Source organism: Topomyia yanbarensis, chromosome 2 (genome assembly GCF_030247195.1).
Source record: "Topomyia yanbarensis strain Yona2022 chromosome 2, ASM3024719v1, whole genome shotgun sequence".
NCBI lineage: Eukaryota > Metazoa > Arthropoda > Insecta > Diptera > Culicidae > Topomyia > Topomyia yanbarensis.
Window position 1 is genome coordinate 451487514 of NC_080671.1, and position 27639 is coordinate 451515152.

Sequence of the window (27639 nt, forward strand, 5' to 3'; positions counted from 1 at the left end):
TCAAGCTTTTCGCTGGCTACAATTGTTGTAATATTTGTCAACTTACCTCTGCATCCGATGTGGATTTGTCGTTTTCTTCCACTTTGTCCCTCAGTTCCGCACATTCATATCGCAACTCGTTCAGCTTCAATTCCATATCCTTAACCTTGTTATCCTTTTCTTCGAGCTTCTGGTGCAACTCGGTAATCTTTTGACACAATTCCTCATTCTGTTCGTTGCACTGTCGCAACATGTTCTCCAGTTCCAACGTCTGCACCTTGTCATGTACACTGATATTCCGATGTTCCATTTTATCGAGGAAATCCAACAACCCAGTCTCGTTCAGTCTGCTGCGAGTCAAGTTGTTTTGTTGCTGTTGTTGCCGCTCCGCTGATTCCATCTGTTGGATCTCGTGCTGCAGCAGCTCGAGGCGATGCTCCAGATCACCGACCACTGCCCGGTGTTGATCTTCCGCCTTGCGTTGACCGTCTTCCATCAGTTCCATCGCTTTGGCCGCCTGACATAGCAGGTCCTGCTTGTCTTGCAGATCTTTTCGGAGGGATTCAACCTCAACCTGAAATGAAGGGGAATGGTTGGAGGGGTTAGAGTAGCAATAAATTGATAGAATAATGATTTTGTAAAAAATCCTTAAAAAGCGTTGACACTTAAATTACGCTGCGAAAATTTCACTCTATTTCAAACACTTTTTAGCGTACAGGAGACAGTTCAAAAATAATAAAAATATTGTATTCGAATAAGCAAAAGTAATAAATCGTTGAAAAATCTATGTAAATGGTCCTAATAGGTTTTGTTCGGTAAAAAAAAACATGATTCGGTTTGACTGTAAGCGAGGCGGAATCTCCATCAGAATCACTCACTACATTTGCAGGCGAGACGGGAAATGTTTTCCACTAAAACACTGTTTAAGGACAATTGCAGCGGTCGGTGATTCTGACTGTGATATTCAATGTACGGTTTAGATATGTGCGGGCGTAGGGATTCACGATAGCGTGTATCATCGCGAAGGGCTCAAGCGTTTGTACGTTCGATCGTGCGGGTGTTTGTATGTCGCGTGTATGTAGCTTCGCGTGAGTAAATTCGATTTTAAAACCTTGTGTTCTTGGATGATTGCGCGCGGACTGTGAATCTGATACTTATTTTGCGGTGTACGCTAGAAGAGTGAGTTTTACCATATCACCAGAGTTTCCGATTATGTCACCATGGAACGTGTTGTCTAGTGGATATGAGTGTCATTTTTATTAATTGATCCAACTGAAGACATGGACCCCCGAACTTTCGGACGTAACCGATCCATGATCGCGCGAGCACGGGCGTTCGTAGGTTCACTGTTGAAACCACGTTTGTAAATTCATAGGTGCAAAAACGTACACTTAGCCATCGGGGCGTTATCCTATTTCGGAAACCGCGGGCTGGATGATCGCGCGGATGATCGCGAAGGGCTCGAGCGTTTATGTGTTAACGTGTTTATCGCGTGTGCTAGCGTTTATGTAACTTTGCGTGCAGTAATTCGATTTTATAATCGTGTGGCTATTCGCATATTCACGTATATTCTTGAATGATCGCACGGACCGTGAGTCTGATACTACTGATGCTAGAAGAAAGTAACTTTCCCTATATCGCTAGAGTTCCCGGCCCTGTCGCCATGGAACGTGTGTTGTCTAGTGAATATTTGTATGGTCCAATTGAAGGCATGGATCTAGATTTATACGAAGATAGAGATTTCTGGACGTGACCGATGCATTATCGTGCGAATGTGGGTGTTTGTACATCCCCGCTTGAGACCGCGTTTATAAGTTTATTAGCGCTAAAACATTTACTTAATCATCGGGGAGTTTTAATGTTTGCGAATTCGCGGGATTTGGGTGCGTGGGTGATCGCGAAGGTCTTAGGTGTTTGTTTGTTATCGTGCTGAATGTTAGAAGAGAGTGAAATTCCCCAAATTACTAGGGTTTCCGGTCATGTTGCCGTGGGACGCTTTGTTTGTTACAGCGATTCTCAACCTGGGGTCCGCGAATTCACTGCTGGGGGTCAACGAAGAAAAATATATTTTCCGAGTGCAGATTGAAATTTCAAGTCTTGTATCCTAACAAACTGAAAATAACATATTGATAGCATACAAAATCGATGATTATCCGTGGGGCTCCGCAGCAACCCAGGGCGATTTCTAAGGGGTGCGTGGTACGAATAAGGCTGAGAACCGCTGGTTTAGTGGACATAAGCGTCATTTTTTGATTGGATCTATTGAAGGTATGGAGCCGGGAGCAGGGACTTTCAGACGTGACCGATTCATTATCGCGCGAACACATGTTCGTAGATCCGCACTTGAGACCGCGTTTTTGGGTTTATAAGTGCGTTTTTGAGTCTATAAGTGCTAAAACGTTCACTTAATTACTAGAGTGTTTTAATGTTCGCGAGAACGCGGGCGTAAGTATGAGTATGATTGCAATTGCATGTTTGCGTTTGTGGCTAGGTTTGTGGTATCGCGAAGGCCACGAGCGCTTGTTCGTTTTGAATGAGAGAGATGGTGAGTGTTTATCAGAGAATATGCCAGTGATTGTGTTAGTGAGTGTTAGTATGAATCAGATATAATATATAGTAGGAAAAATAACATTCTGAATAAACAAAAAAAAGATGCAAAGAGCGTATAAAATGACCGATATTATTTTGAATATTTGACTAATTATAAATATATGATCATCACATTTTAATAATATATTCCATTCAATAGTAATTTTATTCATTTTTGTCATTTTCTTACTATTGTGAGTAAAGCCATGTCAAGTGATCCTCGAATTTTTCGCAAAATCACCGATTTTCATGAGATATGTTTTATTGTATAGGGATTATGGTAAATAGCTTTTGGTATAAATATTTCGTTAAAACTCCTTTTTTCCTTTGAGATATTAACCCTTAAACTTTATTGCATGATAAAATTGTAAAATTTAAATCTCAAAACCTACTGAAGATAATTGAATGAATTTTTGTACACTTTTGGAATGATATTTACACTATCTCATAAAAATAATTTTATAATATAGTTATGTGAATAACGGTACTTTGCATCTACTTAAAAATTTCAATTGTATTTTTTCTTGTGTTCTTCACGCTAAAAAATTTCAAAAGGTATTTCAAATTACGCGTCAATCTCTCACCTTCAATAATCTGTATTGATAATTTTTCATTTTTGTTTCTATCGAGAGTTATGGATGATTTTGTAACGGTGCGTACCATCAACGCTCGGCCCACTTTGATGCAGCCCGCTGGAACTTACACATTGGCAACGCCGCATGTCCCAACGTCCTACTGCGCATCGCGTAGGAAACGTGCATCGCATGGCTAAATGAAGCCACATCTCTAGATTGGTGCAAAAGAACAAACTTTTATATACGGATTATCAAAGGTTAATGTTTTCTGGATATTTTGAGATACTTTTAGATTTTTTTTTGACCGAGGTGCACAACAAAAACAGTTTTGTTTAATGAATACTGTTTTATTATAATTTAACGTTACTAGGAATTAAACTGTATCGCAAAGAACCGAAACATAACTTATATAATACGCTTATGTTATTGCCATCTTCGAAGACACTTTTGTTATGGCATTTTCGTTTTTGACAGTGTACATCAGTATTGTTGGGGCTATACTCATTCAAACTTCAGTCTATCTCTTTTTTTCACTATACCGGTGTATACCAGGTTAGAAACGAAAACGTTATTAGTCGATGTTTCATCCAAATTCATTACTAGTCTACGACATTATGCAGGAAAATGGAACATTTTATGAAAACAGCATTTTACTTCGCTTGTTTATGTCCACTGAGTGATCTTACTTATAAACAACGAAGTGTCTTGCGAAAAAAAAATTACTTTGAATCTGTTTTCAATCGCATTGGCGTGTTTTCTTTATCGCTATTGCTTCTGTCAATTCTGTTAATTAGTGGTTCTCCAAGTTCTAGTAAGATATTATTTACTTCACCAAATTTCAGTAAATCATCAACGATTTATAATTCAAAATCTTCATTACTTTTTTAACGAAATACAGTATTCGGTTAGTCGAACCATATTTTTAACATAAAAACAAACGAATGTTTTTTGAGCAAATATACTGTGCACCTAGACAGAACCAACTGACGAGAAAAAGTGGTAAAATATGTCAATTTGCAAAAAAAAGTCATATACATGCAAAAAAAGTCATCTTCTATACTTACTAACAACAGATTCAAACATGCCCATTGCTCAAGTTTGCACAGCAACTGCCAACATTCGAGCGCGCCGGTTTGAGAGTTTGAATGACAGAAAATTAAATAATTCCTGAAAAATATAACACTAAAACCATGCAAATTACTCGGAATATGTTCACCTTTAAACATCCGCACAGAAAAGCTTATCTTTTTGCTCTAATATCGAAGATGGCAATTTTGGACATAAGGTACGCTCTGCCAAAGCGATACGCAGTAGGACGTTGCTACATGCGGCGTTGCCAATATGTAAGTTCTCGCGGGCTGCATCAAAGTGGGCCGTGCGTTGAAGGTACGCACCGTTACAAAATCATCCATAACTCTCGATAAAAACAAAAATGAAAAATTATCAATACAGATTATTGAAGGTGAGAGATTGACGCGTAATTTGACATACCTTTTGAAATTTTTTAGCGTGAAGAACACAACAAAAAATACAATTGAAATTTTTAAGTAGATGCAAAGTACCGTTATCCACATAATTATATTGTAAATTTATTTTTATGAGATATTGTAAATATCATTCCATAAGTGTACAAAAATTCATTCAATTATCTTCAGTAGGTTTTGAGATATAAAATTTACAATTTTATCATGCAATAAAGTTTAAGGGTTAATATCTCAAAGGAAAAAAGGAGTTTTAAATATTTATTTATACCAAAAGCTATTTACCATAATCCCTATACAATAAAACATATCTCATGAAAATCGGTGATTTTGCGAAAAATTTGAGGATCACTTGACATGGCTTTACTCTTGTATATTTTATTCGATGATTTTTAGGATTCATTCCGATCAGTTTATTAATTTCATGCCTTTATTTGGATCATTTATTTATTTGTTTTAATCAATATTTTTATTTTACGTACTTTATTCGTTTTTATCTAGTTCTTACATTTTGTTCAGCTTTTTCATTTTAAAACCTTAATAATTGTTTCAGTAATTCATTTTATTCATTTTAATAATTTTTGTGTATTTTATTTTGATTAAAAAGGTTTTAACATTAGGATCAATTACGGTTTTTTCGGCTTAGTAAAATCACCAACCCTACATGCGGGGTTGGAACTCTTACCCAAGTGGGCTGCGTACAAGGCAATCGATTTAGCAACTACGCTATGCCCGCCCCTATCCATTTTATTCATTTAATTCAGCACCCTCTCAGATTTTGAAGAAACTTTCTGTACATAAAGATATTGTCACAAAAAGCCACTTTGCATACTTCGTTTTCCAAAAATAATCTAGACTGTCTTTTGAAAAGAGTCAAACTTTTTAACAAATTTTTTTATGTCTTTAGTCTAAAAATGACAAATCCTACAAAAAACTTGTAGCAGTGATTTTTACAAAATTAGTCGAATTTTTGAACAAAAATATTGAAAAAATTCTTCATCGACTCTTACACTGAAAAAAATCGATTTGAAAAATTTAAATTTGATTAACAAAAAAAAACATCTTTGATTTGAATGAAATTGTGTTCAAAGATAGGTAATTATGTTCCTTACCTACCGTCAAAAATTCTAGTTGGGCACTTTCAAGAAAGAAAGTTAATTGAAAAAAAAAACTAGGATTTGATAGCTAATTGAAAAAAAAATGGTAAAAAAGTTTAACCATTTTTAAAAGACAATCTAGATTATTTTTGGCAAAACAAAATATGCAAAGTGGCTGTTTGTGACAAAGTTATCCTATACTGAAAGTTTCATTAAATCTGAGAGGATGCTGCCAACGCATAAATCCAAACTTTTATGTTAGATATTATTCAACCAAGCTTAATATTTGGTTCAATCCAAAACAAAATTTCCCCTATTTTTTCGCATGTTGCCAGGCGTTTAGTTCTCAATAAAAAAACAATATTTCGCCAAGCATAATTATCTACTGTTTCCCTGTTCAACTTCAGTGAGCCCAGGTCGTCAGGGGTAGTCACACAAACGTAAACAAAAAAAAAGATTTCTATTCCGTTTTTACATCAGCAAACCAGAACATCCGTGCTTGCTACCCGAGACAACACTCGGAGCCAGTTAGTTGTTCAGGCGTTCACGCGAGACGCGTAACGTTTTAGATTTAGTGTCCAACTGGTACCAAGACGTTGTCACTTACTAGTAAGGAGAATTCGAAGATTTTTTTTGCCGACGTTTAATCTTGAATGTAACGATATACAAATTATTGCTTTTTAACCGGTTTTAATACTGGATGTTTATCCTTACGAACACTATCGGTAGAGCTTTTTAAACGATTTTCATGTTCAAGGATGTTCGATTTTCACATCCGACCCCTACGTTCTAAAAAAAACTTTTAACAGGGCCTTACGAAGCACGCTTCGTCTTTGCGTCCTTCATTTTTGATGAATCTATTGCATTATCGCGAAGTACTCGAGCGTTTGTATGTTAACGCGTTTGATCTCGTCGTTGTCCATTTTCCGGGGTGGATAGTAGAATCTGTCATGCTTTCGATCTAGAATCTCCCTAGTGATTCTGCAACTTTTTCACATGTTTCGCCAACAGTTCAGCTCCATTTCAGTCTAGATGTTCCATGGAGATTAGTCTCTTCGATTGTGGCAGTTGCTATCGTAGAGTCAATATTTTGTTAGAGATTCTTAACCCGGATGATCTCTGGTGCAAACTATCCGAACAAGTCGAATAGTTTTGTTGAACAATGTTAGAACTGGTGTTTTGTGTTGAACCCGTTAGTTGACGTAATTACTTTGACCATGGACCATGGATCTTCTATGAAAACCTGCGTTCTGACTGCGTTCACGGTTCATCAGCGCAGTTTGATAGCATAGTTTGTTTCGAAATGTTTCCTGTGACAATTCATTCAAAACGAAACGTGAAAATTTTGTTTGTGGAGCTGAACGCTCACATACTTTCTAACCAAGCCATTGACGTAGTAAGCATTAGGGAGAATCTTGTGGGAGTCCTAACTGCGTTATTCTTTCGATAAATATCACGTTGTCTTGTGAATCTACTAATGTATGCTTATAGAATAAATTATTTAGATATCTGATTAAGCATCATGACCTGCAGTCATCGGAAGTTTTTTTCCACGGCTTTAAATGGGGATGCACTTGAATACTTCCCACGATTTTAGGATGACGCCTGTCTCATAGATTTGCAGAAGTATCGTTTGCGCATTATTGGAGATGTTGCGAATTGCCGAACGACTAATGTTGTACGCGCGCTGGATTCTGTATCCTTTTCCTATTTGGAAACTATTTGCAAGTAGTTTATGGTAAAATATGTTCGTCATTGTACTTGTCACATCCGCATTCGGTGTTTGCTATTGACGGTTATCTCGTGAATGGTGAAGCTTTGGTATTCGATAAGTGTGGATGAGAATATATTGATACGGAATGAATATACTGCTTGGTATGCAACTGCTTTTGTGTCACACGGTACGCACTGCAACGACGATATTTACGGAAGTCTGTAATGTTGGAGCTTAGTGAAGTATCGAGATGGTTTCCAGATATCATAACATTTATTGTTTTTATCGAATTAATTGGTATGGTTACAGGCCCGAAGAGAGGGGGGGGGGGCAGCCAGGGCAATTGCCCTAATTATAAGAACCTAATTATAATGTGCGAAATAAAGAAATCAAATCAGTTCAGTTCATCCAACAGCAGCAGTACTCGGTTGCCCACTGTGCTCACAGTTGTTTAAGTTGTTGCGTCTTATTATTCCGTTCTGTGTCTATATTGCTGTTGGGTCCCACATATTCTCAAAGCATCTCAAAACTGACTCCTACGTTAGACATAGCACATTGTTTACTAAATAAACCTGTATCAAATCTACGATTAGAAACGATTTTTTTGCATTCAATATGAAATAAACTTATGTAAAATGAAAACCTTTTTGATTTCATAATTTTAAACGAGAATCTCGAACAGCATCTGCTACCTTCTCATTTTGCTTACAACAAAAGCTAAAAAAGGCTCCATTGCTACCAGCAAATAAATCAATCCGTGTGTCGTTTTGTCGGCACAGTAGAAGCAAAATATCGTGTTCCAACCCACTATGTCGAAAAATAAAAAAAAATCTAGAACCTTCCGGGGGTTGAAAGTATTATTCCAGCTATTTGATCACCTGCAGATCGTTAAGCATCCTTCCGGGGTGCAGAATACTCTGTTTTAATTGTTACCCAAGTAACCATAAGCTCTAATATAACACTCTAGATAAGCTATAAGTTAGCCGTATAGAAGTATTTGTAATGCTTCAATGCATCTAAAATGTAAAGCATTAAATCTAGCACTATATCGACATACAGAACACATACATCGTGCTAAAAAGCTTTTGAAAATAAATACTATGAAGCTTTTATAGAAAACTCTAAGTGCTAATAGAGAATCTTTTCATAGTGCTTTGAAACATCGAACAATAACAAATATACGTATGCGTTCCAATAGCTTGAGCTTGTGCTACCATCCCTGGCTGCTACTCCGTTATCGATCTGGACTAGCTGAAATGGCACAGGGAATCAGTATATAATTAATGCCTGGGAGTAGCGAAACATCTTTCAATGTGCAACTCCTGGAAATTCTAAAGTGTTTATTGATCAATACTTACGCCGGCCAGGCCCGAACGTAGATCGCGAAAGGAAAGGGAAGGGATATTAGTCCGATACTGGCTTTTTCTAGAGGCCGTATATACTACTGCATACTCTGCAAGTATCACGGGAGGAGGTAGTTAGTAAGTATAAAAGTTGTATTCTACTTCTTCATTATCGACGCCAGAGAGGTGACTCTCCACTATCTGGACTAGATATCGATCCATCAATCATGGATCAGCCGCTTTACTTCCCTTCTGAAGGAAGACGTGACCACAGATTTTTTCACCTCAGAAAAATCTCAATGATTGAACCCAGGCCAACTAGAAGGAGTGGCGGTCACGCTTACCACTCAATCGCCGTCCAAATAAACGTATGCGTTCCAATAGGTTCCGAAACTCGTATGCCTTCATTTAATAAATGATGATGCAATAAACTTAAAATAAAATGCTAATTCCGCACGATTTTTCGAAAAAAAAAAATACAATTGCAAATATAATCCACAATAGACGTTTGCGTAATTTTAACCAAACATTTAGGTAGAGTTTGGATTAAACTAAATATACATGCTAATCTTCTCACAGATCAATGATCAAACGCGTATACCAAATCGAGACAAGATTTTCGACTGCGGATCGAATCCCATTTCTATAGGTACTAGATCGTCAATTTGAACAGTCGGCATGTCGAACGAAAGAAGAGAGGAAGGGTGAGTACGTTATTGAAAGTTATTTTTTCTTTTGTTGTGTCGATAAAGAAGGGCAGAGTTTTTTTTTTAAAAAAACACGGCTCTATGTTAACATTGCTGACAGCCATTAAGATGCTGCTGAACTAGCTCTATTCTGGCACACTGATTCGTCTTTTTCATCACTAAGTGTGCTTTAATCTCTATAGAACTATGAAGCCGGAAAGAATATGTTTAGTATGCGAATATAGAACATGTCTAAAGCCATTAAATAATGCTTCGTGGTCTCTTGGGTACATTCCTTACCCTTAACCTTACCACTTCCCCAATCCTTCCCATCAGGGAAGACATGAAAAGACGATTCATGGCAAGGCACAAATCTCCGATCAACATGGGGAACGTACCATTTGAGCCAGATGCTACTGATTCCTGATTCCTGAGTACCCACAAATTGAAAAATTCGTAGCTATGGCAATTTTATCCGATTTGGATACCACGGAATAAGAAGCTATCGAAATTCACATGTCTGGCACGCTATCCGTGGACGTGGTAATATGAGTCAACCGGAGACCAGTAGAAACCATGGACTCACTTACTGAACTAGAGGGCTTAGGTTTGAAAGGGCCCGGCTGTAATGCAAGCCTTGGGGCCCGACGCCGCTCTCGATGGCCCTGGTTATACCTACTTGAAGATGTAGTGAACCACATGGCCGCTTTAAACGCTATTGGTTGCAGTCTGATAGCCCGCGTCGTGAAATTAAATTATAGGTTTTTTGTACAATAGTCGAAGCCGCTGTAGCACCGATCAGTATTGGAAGGAGTGCGCTTCTTAGTTCTTATCTGCTTCCTTTTGTTGACTTGCTTTCGCCATATTTGCTTTGTAGCAATGGAACAATTTACAGATTGGGTTCGTCCGATTAAAATGGTGGCCGTCATCATTTGTTAGCATCGAAACCTTTATTCCCATGCCCCAATTGCCCCACTATTTGCGGAACTGGCAAAATCGATAGCGGCTCAGTTTCACAGTATAGAGTTGAGTTCGAAATGAGTAGTTTTCGCTCCGCCGAAAGCGATGATTGTCGTGCTTGGTGTGTCTTCATTGCCAGTTTACAGAATGCCTACAAGTCAATTCCTTCTGATAGTCCTAGATAGAATGGGTTATTATCGACCATTTCATTGAATTGAGAGCAGTAATCACATCGACCATCATAAACTCGCTTTCTGGTGCAGCCTAGGACACAGGAACCTATTTTGCAAACTACGCAAAAGTTTTTTTTGTAATATATGAAGCGGGGATTAGTATTGCTGGGAAATCGTCGAGATGGATTTCGTGAGACTGATCAAAAGTACAAAGTTCTTCATGAGGAATCACTATTGTTGGATTCTCAAGTCTCAGAATGTTGGTCCGGTCTGGCTGATACTTTCAAAGCATATTCGGTCAATTTACGCATGGTAGTTGTCGAAATATTTGCTTCCTTAGCCAACTTCTGGATTAACTGAATATGATTCCTACTCATTTTCATCATAACCGATGCAAGCACCTTTGGAGTGAGAATTGATCGTGCTCGTTGGATACTAACTTCAATGCAATGAAGTGAGATATTCCAACTCATCTACTTTCTAGCTTGATTGTAGTTCTGTAGTATAATATTCCATTATCAAACTGACCCCCATCTATCAGTGGAAAAACGATGTTGCCTATTATCAGACCCTGTATGTAGGGATAAGGATGTCAGTTTGCTGCCAGGATTCTTAAGTTCATCGTGGCATCTTCTAATTCTAACTGACACCTACTCGATAAATAAAGTCGCAAATAAAATAAATCTGTTCGTAGAAATTTACCATCTTGGATCTTGCGGAATACAAATCGTTCATGATTTTTGTGTTTTGGAGGTGATGCTAATAACGGCTGCTAGAGGATTATCATCATATACTTAACGAAAAGTAGCAGGTTATTCCAAACTTTTAGATTGGATAAGAGTCAAAGCAAATTGCTCGAAGCGAAAAATTTACAGTACTACTATTGTTTAGTGCTCGAATCGAATTCATAAGAATAATCACGCTATGCTACAGTTTATTATTGCATCAAGAGCAGACATATACCAATTAAAAGTAGTTTTAACATGAACACTTATTTTATGACATGTTAATTCAAAGGAAAACCATAAAAAATATTATTCGTAAAAAGTCTAGCGCGAGAAGCAGGTGGAACTGATATGCGAGTACATTTGCATTTGTAGACAAAAGTACACCCTGGTTTTTTTACGCGGGGGATACGTACCGCGTAAAAAAACTGCGTTTATTGGAAAATCCGCGTAAAAAACCGCTTGAATTCGAAAATCCGCGTAAAAAAACTCTCAGCAAAAGACTTACACTTTGCACGGATTTCGCAATTAACGCGGTTTTTGCAAAAATATTCTAAGTCTTTTTGGGACCATTCATAATTTACGGAACGCTTTTAGGAGGGAAGGGGGTCCGAGAAATTGTGATATGGGGGAGGGGGAGTAAGCAAGAACGTTACGTAACATGCTTTTACCGAAGAAATTTTTTTTTTTATGGAATTTGTTACGTAATAGGGGAGGGGGGGATAGAGAAATTCGTGACAATTTGTTACATGGGGAGAGGGGGAGTCAATTTTGGGCAATTTTTGCGTTACGTGATTTATGTATTATGAAGAGTAGGTGCCATAAATTGATTTTTGACGCCATTTTGAAATCCAAGATGACGACTTCCGGTTTAGTGAAATCGATATAACCCAATCAATATGGGTATTCTCAGAATGGTCTTGAAGAGTAGGTACCAGAAATAGATTTTTGACGCCATTTTGAAATCCAACATGGTGACTTCCGGTTTAGCGAAATTTGCTATAACCCAATCGATATGGGTACTTTCGGAATGGACTTGACGAGTTGGAGACAAATGTCGTCGTTTGACGTCATTTTGAAATTCTAGATGGCGACCTCCGGTTCACCGAAATTCCCGCATGAAAAATGTGAGCGATCATCCAAAACATCCTCGAATATAAAATCTAATTATAAACCAGCGAAATGCAAAATATTTGTATGTGTTCGTCCAGAAGAGTGCAGTGAGAATGGAAGTGAGAGAAGAAAGAGACGTATGTGGTATGAGTTGGGGGTTTCAATTGATTGAAATTAAACACATTGCTAAAATTCAAGTAAATTCAACTGTTTAATTAAAACTATTTGTACTACAACTTCAACTTCTAAAAATACCCATATTGATTGGGTTATAGCGTTTGTCGCTAAACCGGAAATCGCCATCTTGGATTTCAAAACGGCGTTAAAATCAATTTTGAACCTATTCGTTAAGATCATTACGAAAACACCCATATTGGCTGGGTTATAGCGAATGTGGCTAATCGGGAAGTTGCAGATTTATTTATTTATTTCTGGCACCTATTCGTTGAGACCATTCCGAAAATACCCATATCGATTGAACTGTAGATAATTTCTTTAAGCCCATATAAGAAAATACCCATATTGCTGAGGTGCGGGCCATAACAGAGTCCAGACCCGTTTCCGAAAATCTTCTAAATCTTTTGCATTCAAAAGGACTTGTTAATTGCGAAATCCGTGCAAAAAAAAAACTTCCAAAAATAGTCAGTCTTTTGCTGAGTTTTTTTTACGGACATTTCAAAGTACGCTGTTTTTTACGCGAATTTTCGAATAACCGCGGTTTTTTACGCGGATTTTCGAATTAACGCGTTTTTACGCGGATTTTCCAATCACGCGGTTTTTTCACGCGGTTTTTTACGCGGTACGTATCCTCCGCGTAAAATAAAGCCTGGGTGTATTACTAAAAGAAATGTATAAATACTTCTTATGTTGAATGGTGCTAACAGTGCATTATGCGAGAGGAGCAAAATACGCAACATTTTGAATAAGATTATTGATTTTCATCAAGATTTTTTTCCAATTTGAAGCAATATGGGTTCTTCAATCTTCATCTTACCAAAAATTTCTAAGTCATGGTTATATCTGGTGAATGAACTTCTGGGCATTGGTTCATTTTGGGCAATACTGTTCTAGGAAGGCATACATTCTGGAATATTGTTTTCGTGGCATACATTTGAGAGAATGGTTTTCTGGGGAACAGTTCTTTCTGGCTAAAAAACTTCGGTGTTTAAGTTTCTGGGGAATGGTTTTCGGGGGGAAGTTGTAGAACCTGCTTGCTTCGTAACTTCCTTTTTGTAAGTGTCTTCTAGCTCCAAGATAGCTTGCGAGGAGAGCGCTGCTCCACCAGAAAGCTAGACGCCTGTTCCTTGGTTCTAGTGTCCCTCGGCACGAAGTATTTCTGCAATGCTAGAGATCCTTGTCAAAATAGTCATCTTTCTATTCTGCTCGTAAGATGTTTCCCGCTTTGTAAACTCTTATCATCAGCGACGGACTACAAAAGTTTATGTCGATGTTAGAGCCCCGTCCGTCTCTGCGAAAAACACTGCAGTCGTTCAGCTTAACAAGGTACCTTTTTCTGCTTTCACTACCCAAGCATTGAAATCTCCTTCAATGACTACCGGTCTATGACCAATCTAGCATTTACCAACAGACCCCTTGGCCCCAATATTTTTGCTTTTTTCGTAATCCTCGTCAAGTGAAAGTTAGTAATCGCAAAAGAGAAAGTTATTATGTAGAGTTCGAATGCGGGCTTGATGATCCAGGCGCTCAAGGATTGTAAAGCAATCCACTCTGGAAGATAGGAAGTCCGAGATGCTGAGAGTGTCGAGCTGTATTTAGTGACAACGGTTTTGGTAGTTCGGTAGTTGAAATCTGTTTCGCCATGGGAGCGTATGAGCCGGCGTTGGACAACCTCGATTCTGTTAATCCCGGTCTGGTAGTACGGATTCCAGAAAGCAGAACAATATTCTAACGTTGAGCGGACTAACGTGCAATGAAGTGATTTAAAATAGTAAATGTTTTTTTGCTATGTGGAAAATGAACTCTAACTGTCTTGATGCCATGTCCACAATGTAAGAAGTATGTGGTTTGAGCGTTAGTGTCGAATCCAAGCTGACTCAAAGATCCTTGCCGTGAGTGTCTTGGAACGCTCGAGTCGAACAAACGCTAATTGAACTGGATCGAATGACGTTTCCGCGCAAACGTGACGATTGAGCTTTTGTTCTGATTCTGATTTGAAGAAAATCGGTATCGGTTGAATCCTGTATCTATCGAAAAATCTTCATATCGTCCGTTAAGGAGAGGTGGGGTCCTTGTTGCTTGATGTTGACGTCATTAAAATAGAGGAGAAATATTACTAGGCCGAGGTGACTTCTTTGCGGGATGCCGGATGTAGCGAGATAGCCCTCAATGCTAATTTGGAGTTACTTTCCATCGAGATAGGAACGAAACCAACGAAGTTGACCGTGAATACCGAGTTCATCTAGCTGCTATAGCGATATCATGGGTGATTTTGTCGAAGGCCGCGGATAAATCCATGTAAATAGTATCGGCTTGCAGTCCGTCAGCGAATTCATCGAATACATACGTTGTGAATAAGAGTAGGTTGGTCGTTGTTGATTGTTTAGGCATTAACCCATGTTGGTCGTTTGCGATGTTGTGCTTACAGTGAAAGAAAATAGGCTCCTAAACAATCAGCTCGAATAGTTTGGATACCATTTTCATTTTGCAGCGTTTGGTGGGGCAATGATGGCGCAAGTCAGTCCAAGGCCGATGATAGGAGGAGTAATGGCAGAATAGTCTATGCGGACCACCAAAACGCCATGGGAGAGGAACAGGGTGTGGGTTGGGGTAGGGTTAATGGATTGATATATACTTGACGAATAATTGCGCTGCAGAATGTGATGAAAAGGTGCATTGAACAGTACTACTATTGGCTATTCAGAAATAAATACAATATGTTTCCCCATAAGGTTTTATAGCTAATATATGTATTTTGTGATGCCAATTTATAAGTGTCAAAAAGTTCATTTTATCCCGTGGTTTTATCAAGTTTGTGAGACCGCAACCGTAGATGTGCGTGGAAGATCGCGAAAGCTCAAGCGTTTGTATGTTCACGTGTTTGTCGCGTATGCCAGAACGTATGTGATTTCGCGTGTATAAATTCGATTTTGTAACTGTGTGGCCATATGCATGATCGCGCGGACCATGAGTTTGTTGCTAAGTTTTTAGTGTACGGTTCAGGTACCCCATAACACTAGAGTTCCCGGTCACGTTTCCATGGAATGTGTTGTCTAATGAATATGAGCCTCATTTTTTTTATTGGTCCAACTGAAGACATGAATCTGGCTGTTAAGAACGAGGGCAGGGACATCCTAACGTGACCGACTCATGATCGCGCGAGCGGTGGGTTGTTGGTGAGACCGCGAGTATGTGTGGATGATTACAATTGCATGTTCGCGTTTGTGACCCGATTTATGTTATCGCGAAGGCTAGCGGCGTTTATACGTTTTGAATGAGATATTATGAGTATATATGAGAGAATACGCAATTTATTGTGTTAGTGAGTGTTATAATGAATCTAAATTAAGATATAGTGATACTTTTTCCTTTTAACCTGCATCGGTCTGGATCTAGTTGAATTGATAGCAAAAATAATTCAATCTGCCAGTCGTCAGGGTATCCCTTCACTTCTATCCACCACCTGAAGCACGCGCCGTGTTGCTATTAGATTCTAGGGACCAACAGAATCCAAGGTCTCCAAGCCACAAATCCCTAAGCATAAAAACTTGCAGTCTGGAGTCCACCGCCAAGCCCACGGACAATCAGCTCTAATAGTTTGGATACCGCACTTAAAAAATTCCTCGATAATAATCGATGTTCGACTTGTTTCCCATTTTATGGATCGGAAGCATGTGGGCTGCTTTCTAACAAGTAGAAAATATTCCAGTAACAAGAGATAGATCGAAGACTCGTTCGTCAAAGGGGTTCAAGGACCCCGCTGATGCACTTTTGACAAAAAATCGAGGGTACATCATCTGGACCTGAAGAAGTAGGCTTCAGCTTGCAGTTTGCTGCAAGAATAGCTGCATTACCGACGCAAATTCGGTTAAGGGAGTGTCCTAAAAAGGAAGTGCGATTGGTGGCAGCGGCGACTTGTTGTGGTGTAAGGCGCTTGTCGGAGAATTACTGACAGATTTCCTTAGTGTCGGTGCTCAAAACTCCATTTAATGACAAGATGGTAACCCGTATTCTTTTCGCTGCTGATTTCCATACTTCCATAACAACTTAGGCTTAGATTTTGGTTAACGTTCGACGTTCCGCAGGTGTCTGAAGAAGGCTCGTCTGCTTTGCTGTTTGGATTCGCGGTTGCGTTGAAAGTTGTGGTTTCGTAATGGTAGTGTTTAAGCTTCTAGAATATTTTAAATGCAGCTCGTTTGCCAGGATTTGGTCGTCTTAGGACAGTTGATTGCCAGGGAGAGTGGGTCGATAAGACAATTAAGAATATTAGAAAACATTGTCGCTGCATCGTTCACGTCGGCTTTGTTAAGATTAAGAACCATTTCGGATCTTGAGAGAGGTCTGGCGCTCCTTATCTGCTTCCTTTTGTTGACTCGCTTTTGCATCGCATCGGGCTAGTCTGATTACAATAGTGGTCATCATCTTTTATTCTCATGCCCCAAATGGCCAGTATTTATGGAACTGACAAAATCGATAGGCGCACCGTTTCACAGCATACAGTACAAAGTTGAGTTCGAAATGAGTAGTTAGTTTCACTCCGCCGAGTATGGTTGTCGATTTCCACTTTCTTCTTGATGTGGCGAGTTTACAGAATGTTCAATCAAGAGCGGTAATCACTCGCTTTCCGGTACAGCCTATGGAACCGAAACCTATTTTGCAAACTTCGCCCAAGTTCTGTGGTGATGTATGAAACGGTGTTTAATATTGCTGGAAAATAATGATCATCGAAATGGATAGTATCCATTGGATGCCTATTTATCCATATTAGTAAGTGGTTTTTGAAAACGTCAGTATAGTCCCTGTACACCTTGATACGCTGCAGAAAAATTTAACACATTTTTGTGCTCCAAAAATCATGACTTGGGTGAGCTGTATAATAATAATCTGAACTTGAGGTCGTGCGCCTTTCAAGAGCCAGAATCAAGGGCCAAAGTTTCTCGTGAGAGATCACTATCGTTGGATGTTACTTTTTATAAAATAATAGCAAGTTCTTCTAACTCTCAAATCTCAGAATCTTGATGATGCTTTCAAATCATATTTGATCAATTTATACATAGTAGTTGCCGCTTAAGATTTAAGATGTTTCTATTTAATTGCATGTAGGCAAACCTTAACAGCATTCCTCGCTGGTCCAACCTAGTACGCTACTTGCTTCCTTAACATAACACACAGAACCATCGAACCATGGATAATGGAATTCACGCACCATTAAACCTTTGAGAAGTACCAACGCCTAAAAAAATCACGACATACCTTCAGATCAATGTTCTGCTTGAACAAATTCTCCTGCACACCTCCTGCCTCCGTCGGCGATGTGTGACCGTGTCCGGGTCCTCCGCTAGTGCTAGCAGCAACGGCTACACCCATTCCGGCGTTCTCCTCCAGAAAGAAGATTCGCAGCTTGAGGTTAAAGTTTTCCTTCCGCAGAGCGGACATCTGCTCCTCGTACTCGCGCAATGAACGGCCCTGGGCCGGTGAACTCTGTCCGGCCACGGTGCCCATCGATGGCGAGCGGAAGCCCATTGAGTCTGAAAAGTTGAGAAATGGGGGTGTTTGAGAAAGAAATGGACACATATATACAACATACAATCTTTGGGAACCATGCAATTTTAAGCTCTGTTTGGGGCGTTATGATTAAACGGTCGTTCCCGCCAACGATGCGATAAAATGTGTCACACGCGAAATTACTTTTTGAAAATTTTTCGCTTGAGGGGTTCGCGCTCAAGATATAAATATATAGTTTCCTAGTTTATGACAGCAGTTTTAACGAATCTGAAGCAACTTATCGCGGTTTTAATGGGAGGTGATAGGTGGGGAAAACTCATGGCTTGCGTCGTTTGAAAAAGGCAAATGAAGGCGGTTTTTTTGAGAGTGACGTTTAATTGTGTGGAAAACTTAACTACGGGATTGTCACACATCTGGAATATACTTACACGAATTATCCATACTAGCATCTTGTTGGTGTCCGAGACTTCCACTGAAAATAAAGAGAAAAATATCACATAAGAATGGTTTTCCAGAAAGAAACAGTTTTGTTTTCACAGCAAATCATTGGACTAGGTTAATAAACAATGTTCCATACGTTCACGCCTAATTGGTTTTGCGGACGTGATGCAGCGCCAGCGGTGTATAATAAATCACAAACATCTGGGCCATTTGTGGCCGAGGAGCGATCGGCTCCGAACATATTATATGAGATCAGCTTCAAGGCACACCCACGCGCCTCCTCTTCGCCCTTGCGAGTCAATCTTTGTGTGATGTTCACGACCTATTATGTAGGTTCACGATCCCGAAAGTGGCCAATTAGGCAGTGTACGAATCCGCCGATGTGAAGATTCATAGCATGTGGTTCCACTTTTGGTGGTTATTAATTTCGCTTTATTGTCATTCGAATTGAACTAGTTTGATTAGATTTCATGCTGGTTCGGAGTCAATTCAATTGCGTTATCTTTCTTCCGCACAATTAATTAAGATCTTCTCTCGGCATTTGCTACTACGCTGCAATGACCATAAAGTAAGATGGTAATGACAGCTTGTTAGTGAGAGCGATGACCGCGGAACGGGAAGGTACTGGTTCGGGTCGGTACTTAATTTCAAGGATTGTGGAATTTAAGTGAGACCAAGGTTGGGTTAAAATCATTATTCTGAACACACATTATATTGGAACAGCAACAAACAGACGAATCGTGTTCTATATTGGAAATGTTATCAGTCAACCCGGTACTGACGGTTCAAAACCTGATTTGTCGGAAGAAATCGTAATGTCTGTTTTCAACTCCCTTATCTCTGCGGTTCGGTGAGTAGGACAAAGTTTCTTTCGCAAAACGCATTCGTTCTAAAATTCTGCTGACTAACTATTTCCAGTAGACTGTCCAACATTGTACGGCCAAATCAACGGACAGAATGTCCGCACATGCCGTTTGGTACGTCGGAAGTCGCAATTCTGCCTGGTGAGCTCCGCTTCGACACGGTGAAGATGATAAAGCTCCTATAGGTTAAACATATATGCAAACAAATTGTGCACGGTCATACGATCCAATGTGTACACCGGGAAGACCAGTTCGCAGTAATTGAGTCAATTGCTTGCGCAGTACGATGACACACGAGCGCTAATGTGTATCATCTCGCGAGTGAGATTAGATATGAATGCGCGATTTTTTCATCATGTGCGAAAACAAATTCTTACCGAACAGTTGGTCATTCAATTATTTTCTTTTCTGCTAAATTTTGTGTAACACATTTATATGCTAGTTATTCAACTAATGCGTGAAATAAATCAGATTCAACTAGTCAATATAAATCTGCGTTCTGAACGAACCCACAACATACTAGTGGGCAGTAAAACACGTGCCAGCTGTGAAGAAATTATACCAGCATTGACCGTTAAATTCATCACGGTATTGCCTATTGCTCAAATGTAAACCTTACCCGAATCCGGTAACGCCGAACGCCGACCGCCGGTTGGGCGTACTTGCCGCCGACCGATTGGGATTGTATTTGAAGATTCCGGACATGGTCACTCATTGATGAATGTTTCCTCGAAACCGCCGTTTGGTCAGGTTGCCTTGCTGTCGTTGCCAGTCGCGGGCTACTTGGATGGCCTTCACTGGTGTTTCCCCCGGTCCGGTGCCGAGTGTAACTCACAGAAGAAGTTAACTAATCAAAACAAATCGTAAATGTTTCACTATGCTTCGGAGTTAATGTTCACACTTTTTGGGGCCAATCGTTTCCATTTTGTTCACTCATTTTGTCTGTATTTTATCGAATCTGCTTGTTTTCTTTTGGCGTTCAAACGATTAACTGTCTCCTTCTTCTTCTTCTAGTAATTTTTCTTTCAGATCCCTCGCGTGACAGGTTGGTGGCAAGTGTTCACGGTATTCGCTTCTTCTTGCTGTGAAGATGTTCAATGTGCAAACCATGCGTAAATATTTGTGAAATGAATACAGATTACGATTCATGCGAAGAAACACTTGTACGAATGCCGCGCTAAATGTTTACCATTCATAAGATAAGACTCGGAACCATTAAGAAGATTTACTTGTACGAATGTTATATATCTAGACTAGGAATGTTTTGAAGCAAAATATAAAAAGCAGAAATGAATATGATTTGATACGCAACCGCATCTTAAATAATAGTTATCAGTAATAGTGACAAAGAGAAAATTCTGTTCATAAATTCACCATGATTTCGTGAAGTGAACCGTTTACGAAAATTCTGATCAAGCCTTGCATTCATGAAACTTCTCGCACAAAAATACATGGATTTACGCTCGAATATTTGATTGGGCATTGATTTTTTTTTTTTGAGAGTTGTCCTACTGGAGCTGTAGAGCTAGGTTCTCGGAAGGGCTCGCCAGTCAGAATCACATAGTACAATTTGCAGACGAGACAGGCAATGTCGCCCACTAAAACACTGCATTAGGCCAATTGTAGCGGGTCGTGATTCTGAATGTGATATTCATTGTACGGTTCAGGTATGTGCGGATGTAGGGACTCGCGATCGCATGTATCATCGCGAAGGGTTCGAGCATTTGTACGTTAACGTGTTCGATCGCGTGTGCGTTTGTATGTCGCGTGTGCTAACGTGTATGTAACTTCGCGTGCATAAATTCTATATAAATGCCGTTTGCTTTCGCATATTCGCGTGTATTCTAGAATGATCGCGCGCGGACCGTGAATCTGATACTTAATTTTTCGTGAGCGGTTCAGATTCTACTAAAACGTTCACGTTTTTACCGGAGTGTTGCGATCGCGAATGTAGGTGTGCGTAGATGATCGCGAAGAGCTGAAGTATCGTTTGTTGACGTGTTTGTCGCGTGTGCTCGTGTGTATGTGCCACGCGGACCGTCATTCTGATATTTAGTTTTAGGTGTACGGATCACATTCTGACAGGGAGTGAGTTACTCCATATCACTAGATTTCCCGGTCATGTCGCCATGGACCGTGTTGTCCAGTGTATATGAGAGCTTTCTTTTTAATTGATTCAATTGAAGGCATGGACCTAGACTTCTGGAGTCGAGGCTAGAGACTTCCGGACGTAAACGATTCATGATCGCGCGAGTGCGGGGGACTGTAGGTTCACGCTTGAGACTGAGTTTGAGTTATTACAAGTGCTGAGACGTTCATATTATCATCGGGATGTTATAATGTCTGGAAGAGCACGGGTATAGGTTGTGTGGATGGTCGCGAAGGGCTCAAGCATTTTTAGCATTTGTTTGTCGCGTGTATGTGACTTTGTATACATTCGATTTTTATATAGTTTAGTGGATATGAGCATTATATTTTTGATTGGTCCACCTGAAGGCATTGTACTTATGCTACTAGGGCCGAGAAGAGGGGATTCCGGACGAAACCGATTCATGATCGTACGAACACTGGCATTTGGAGGTTCACTCTCGAGACCGGGATTGTTAATTTATAAGTGCTAAACCATTCACTTAGTCACCGGGGTGTTATACTTTTTACGAGATCGTGGGTGTCGTCGTGCGTGGATGATCGCGAAGGACTCGAGCGTTTGTATGTGGACGTTTTTGTCGCGTGTGCTAGTATGTATGTAACTTCGCGTGGACACATTATTTTTATAAACGTGTGGCCATTCGCATATTCTTCAATGATCGCGCGTGGACGTCTTGTCTAGTTTTCATTTCTATTGGTCCAACTAAAGGCATGAATTTAGGCTGCTAGGATCAAGGGCGGAGACTTCCGGACGTGACCGATTCATGATTGCGCGAGCTTAGGTTCTTAGGTTCCAACGTTCACCTAATCAATCGGGGTGTTTGAATGTTGGCGAATAGAATAAGCAATTTGTGTTAGTGAGTGTTAGCATGGATCTAATTGAAAATATAGCAACAAAAGAAGGGTGCCTGCAGAGAGAATTGGGCTCTAAACCCACATTGTATATTATTTGACCATGGCAGTGGATAATAAAGGTCGCCAAGTTAAGTACTAAAATTGATCACAATGTAGCTTAACTAAAAAGAAAATAATCGTATCCCAAGTTTCTGTGATATAATCACTGTAATACTGCTTTGGTAGGAAATTCCCCGGACCACATCAAGGTACAGTATCATGCCGAGGGTATTTGATTGGGCATTCTACATGCAAAATCCTGAGTGGCCGCATCGCGCCTTGGGAAAATTGATGAACATACTTCATTCGACTGTCGCATAGGCACAGATGACAGGGGACCACAAGTCAGGAGTTGGTTGAAAACCGGGAAGAACGCGCAAAAAGTCGAGAGAGCACTGATTGCTCATTTCCAGCAGAATCCGAACATTTCGACGCGGCGCTTAGCCAAAAAAAAAAAACTTCGCAAAGTTTCGCCCAAGAGTCAAGAAACGATCCACTTTGAAGGCGAACAAGGTGCAGAACATCCCAAATCGGAATGAACGCCACCGGAGTGTTGCCACGGGAATATTGTACGGATAAGAACAAACTGATCATTATCGTTTCAAGCGAAAGAAGCTGTCAAGAAGTACATCGAAGCTTATTTTCGGTGTATGGCATTAAATAAACGAAATTGAACCATTTGAATAAGAATACTTTTTGGGAGGTATCCTACTGCGGCGGGCCGTGATTCTGACCGTGATATTGAATGTATAGTTCAGATGTGCGGGTGTAGGAACTGCACGATCGCGTGGGAATGAGCGTTTATTTGTACGCGCTCTGGAGACCGCGTTGTTCAAAGTGCTAAAGAGTTCACTAAATAATCGAGGTGTTTTTGTGTTTGCGAAAACTTCGGCGTAGTTGTGCGTAAATGATCGCGACTGCATGTTCGTCTTCGTGTATTTTCGTAAAGGGCTCGAACGTCTGTATGTCGCGTGTGCTAGCGTAAATGTAACTTCGCGTGTTTAAATTCGATTTTATAACCGTGTGACCATTCGCGTGTGTTCTTGAATGATTACGCGGACCGTGAATCTGATACTTAATTTTTAGTGAACGGTTCAGATGCTAGAAGAGTTCTAATCACTAAAGTTCCCGGTCATGTCGCCATGGAACGTGTGGCATACTGTGCATCAGCTAGGGTTCCTAGTACTGACCTTTTTTGGCGAGAACATGTACTCCGGTATTGAAGCCCTCAGTACCGGTAAAGTACCGGTACTCCAATAATTAAAAAAAATCGAGAAGCGCTTCAAAGTGAAATGTGATTGTTTTGTTCTGATCAAAAAGGTGTGTGTATTGTCTTTAATTGCGGAATGGCATGTCTCATTCTAGCAGAAGATATGTTTCGTATGCGGCACCTTTTTTATTTCGAAATCTAGGCCAATTTGAAATCGTTAACTGCTAAGCGGTGCGACTTTCATCGGCTTTAACAGATGGTAAATGTAAGAAACTTTATTATCAACAGTAACTCAAAGCGACAATGGCAGTAAATCCGAGCAGGTTGCTCGCATTTCCTCTCGGTATTATCGCTTTGCTGTAAATTGGTTTATGCGGTTTGCTTGCTATTCTCTTATGCATATCAAGGCTCCTTACTTTCCTGTAAACTATGGAGTTTTAGTGACATTTCCGGTCACCAAAAATTACAAATCGCTCCATTCGAAGCAGTTTATCAACTCTAAAATTGTTTGCTACTAAATGGCTGTTCGTTTTTTTATAGATAAAGATTTAAGAGCAAACCAAATCCAGACATGGCTTAGGCCACAGTCTAATCACGCGCAACTCAGTGAACAATGAGAACCAATCAGAATATTGCTAATTAAAAAAATGAACATTTTCACGTCTCTTTCGCTAAATAATTAATATTTGAAATTTACTACAAGATCGTCGAAATTTTAATACAACGGCTTTTAGTAATGGTTAGATTCTAGAATTTTTACGATGATATTCCCACCTCATTTCCCCACAAAGACGTAAACTGAACGATTTATCTAGAGAGGGGAGCAGCCCATATAGAGTCCACATATCTTTCATAAAAAAATTGTATGGTACTGAAAATACCGAAACTGGCATTTGTTCAGTACCGATATTACGGTACAAACAATGGGTCGATATTCCGGTGCCATAACCCTAATCAGTCTCATTTCTTTTTCTTTTTTATTAATAGATTGAACCAACTGAAGGCCTGTGCCTGTGCTGCTTGGACCGAGTTTAGGAGCCGGACGTGACCGATTCATGATTGCGCGAACACAGGGGTTTGTAGGTTTGCGCTTGAGACCGCACATATAAGTTTATAAGTGCTAAAAGGTTTATTTAATCACATTTTTCATGTTCCCGAGACCGCAAGCCTAGGTGCGCGAGAATGATCGCGAAGGATTAGAGCGATTGTATGTTAACGTGGTTGAGCGAGTGGGTGTTTGTATGTCGTGTGTGCAAATTCATGAGAATACTTGAAATCGCGAGTCTGATGTTTAATTTTGTCTGATGTTAGAACTGAAGGTATGGACCTAGCAAGGACCGAGGGTAACTGGTTCCGGATGTGACCAATCCATGATCGCGCGGGAACGCGCGCTTGTATAATATCACTTCAGACCGTGTTTATAAATAGTAGGTGTTGAAAACATCCGCTTGCTCACAAGGACGTTTCTAAGCTTGTCAAATCACAGGCGTAGTTTTACGTGGATCATTGCAATTGCATGTTCGAGTTTGAAATGTATTATCGCACAGAACTCTGGCGTTAGTATGTTAACGGGTTTGATTACGTGGGAGTGCAGCGAATTTGAGTGTTCAAATCTAGAAGAGAATGAGCTCCCCCTGAGGCACCCTGAGACAACAAATGTATATGAGTTTGAGCTCTTCACGCGCCAAGATGGTTTTAAAGAATTTTTTGCTTAATGAAGAAAAAATAGTTTTTACCAAAATTGTTCTCCACGAAGGAGAAATGTAGCATAGTATATGAGTTTATTTTTTTTTTGATACCAAGATCGAAAATATGGGCCTAGGCTACTAGAACCAAAGATATAGGCTTCCGGGCGGGACCGGTTCATATGGACTTGACCATCGAGCCGATTCTATATATGCGAGTTTGTGGACATAGTTAATCGCATGCATGATTAGATCTGCATTATCGCGAAGGATACGACCGTTTTAATGTTGACGTGTTCGATCGCGTGGGCGTTTTTATGTCGCGTATGCTAACGTGTTTCTAACTTTTCGAGCTTGAATTCGTTTATATAACCGTGTAGCCGTTTGCATATTCGCGTGTGCTCATGAATGTCCGCGCGAGCCATCATGCTGATGTTTAATTTTGAATGTTGACTTAAGGGGGGCGTCTGGTGCAGTGCGTAAAGATCGATTTTTTTTCGCTTATTTGTTAGTATTGAACGTCTAGAATAGTCTCGCGCAATCTCGGTAGCCACGCTGACCTCCTTTTGTTTTAAACAGCTATGTGTTCCTCGCGAGTATTTGTTGTTACAACCGCAGATCGATCGTTCTCCGAAACCGTATTTTTCCAATTTAAGGACACGATAACTCAAAAACTATTTAGCGAGATTGATTTTTTTTATCAGAATGCATAATATGTGTAGCCAGTCGATAAACCATGGAAAACTGAAAAAAACAAACTTTTCTCCCCAGTATTTTGAAAATGAAATTGAATTTGACAAGTGAGCGAATTTTACTTTAAAATATGAGATTTTCCAGTTTTTACAATGCCATTTACCGATATTAGTTTTTTTCAATTTTTTTATTCATCGAGTAACTGGGTGTCTAAGTTTTATATATCTTATTGAATTCACTGTTTTAGACTCTTCGGTGTGGAAATTCTTGGACGTCTACTCTTGGAACGCTCTGCGTTACTGAACAATTTTTTTCGCACGAAATGAATGTGTAAATAAACCTTAACATTACACATGAGGTCCATTATTGCCCTGCCTTCAAAGTCAGAAAACAAAATTACTTTTGGTTTGAGCATTTTACATCAGACGCCCCCCTTAAGCGCCAGGGCGTTTATATGATTGCGAAATCGTGGGCATATGTATGCCTGAATGATCGCGTTTGCAACCCAGTTTGTATTATCGTGAAAGGCTCGAGCGTTCGTATGCGGTGGTGCGAAATCTCAAGCTCAATTACCCATTTCTCCATCAATTTACCGAAACCAACATTGAGTTTGAGGAATCTTCAAACGCCAAGGCCAGATCCGGCTAGAACAAGTTATTGCCCTTCAGATGGTGTTGCTAAATGAAGGCCGCAACTTCTGGTAAACGTATCGTGCTGTACGACTCCCCGTTGACCGTAAGTTACGAAGAAAAGAAGACCGGTGTTTACATCCCCTTCTCACTGGTTGTCAGCCAAATAGGAGCTTCTTTGGGATCTTCGGGTGAGGGATGTAAATCGTTTATGGTTTGGGAAATATTCGTACAAAATTGCACGATATGTGAACTATATCATGAAAGTAAATATTTTATGGTCTTGTGAAAAATTTCAAGTGCGCGAATGGTGAATCTTAACGTTTTCATGCAATACTTTTTTTGCTAGTGCATACAGGGTTCCAAAGCTATTTTTCCTTAAGATTGCTGGAATCAAGAAACACGAAAAACCTGTTTCGATCAGCAAAGTTGCTTTTCTCGCAGTGCACGAAAAAGATAGTCAAAACAGCTTAAATTTATAGTTTTTTAAAGTTTTAAATAATAATGCAAGATAACGAAGATATGTCAAAATTTCATTTTTCTTTGCGAACTGAAAATGTCCTTGGCAGCACTGCCCCAGCGGAATCTTATCATACTAATAACAATAATTTCAGTTCTACGAATAATACTAATAACCACCAGTCACTGCCTTTACTTAGATAATCTAAAACAAAAGTTTTTGCTTTAGAATGCATTGTTCACAAACAACATGGACATGAACCAATATTCTACGAATAAGGAAGCAATTCTAGAGGACGGAATGGATTCACGAATACTGAATATTGTGAAATAGCTCGCGAGCAGACACCAATATGGTAAGAATTTTGTGAACCAATTCACAACCACGAAAACCTGTGATTACATCAATCACAGAAATCATCTAGATTCATTGAAATGCCATACAATCTGCTATGGATCGCCCAATAAGAAATTGTTTGAGGTCGTCAGCGTATAGAAAA

At 39.7% G+C, this 27639-nt stretch overlaps 1 protein-coding gene across 4 annotated transcripts in view; it reads right to left on the minus strand.

Annotated features, from left to right (window-relative positions):
• The window catches only part of LOC131685822 (centrosomin), an 87109-nt gene that overhangs the window by 16532 nt on the left and 42938 nt on the right, over positions 1 to 27639 (minus strand). For 3 of the 4 annotated variants that reach the window (XM_058969784.1, XM_058969782.1, XM_058969783.1), the window contains exons 2-5: positions 20041 to 20503; positions 18546 to 18589; positions 17866 to 18140; positions 47 to 553 (exon numbers count right to left, since the gene is read on the minus strand). In XM_058969784.1, the coding sequence (XP_058825767.1) occupies positions 47 to 553; positions 17866 to 18140; positions 18546 to 18589; positions 20041 to 20126 (912 nt within the window). In that variant the 5' untranslated portion in view covers positions 20127 to 20503. The remainder of the gene's footprint in view (positions 1 to 46; positions 554 to 17865; positions 18141 to 18545; positions 18590 to 20040; positions 20504 to 27639) is intronic. The other variant, XM_058969780.1, reaches the window with a different exon arrangement.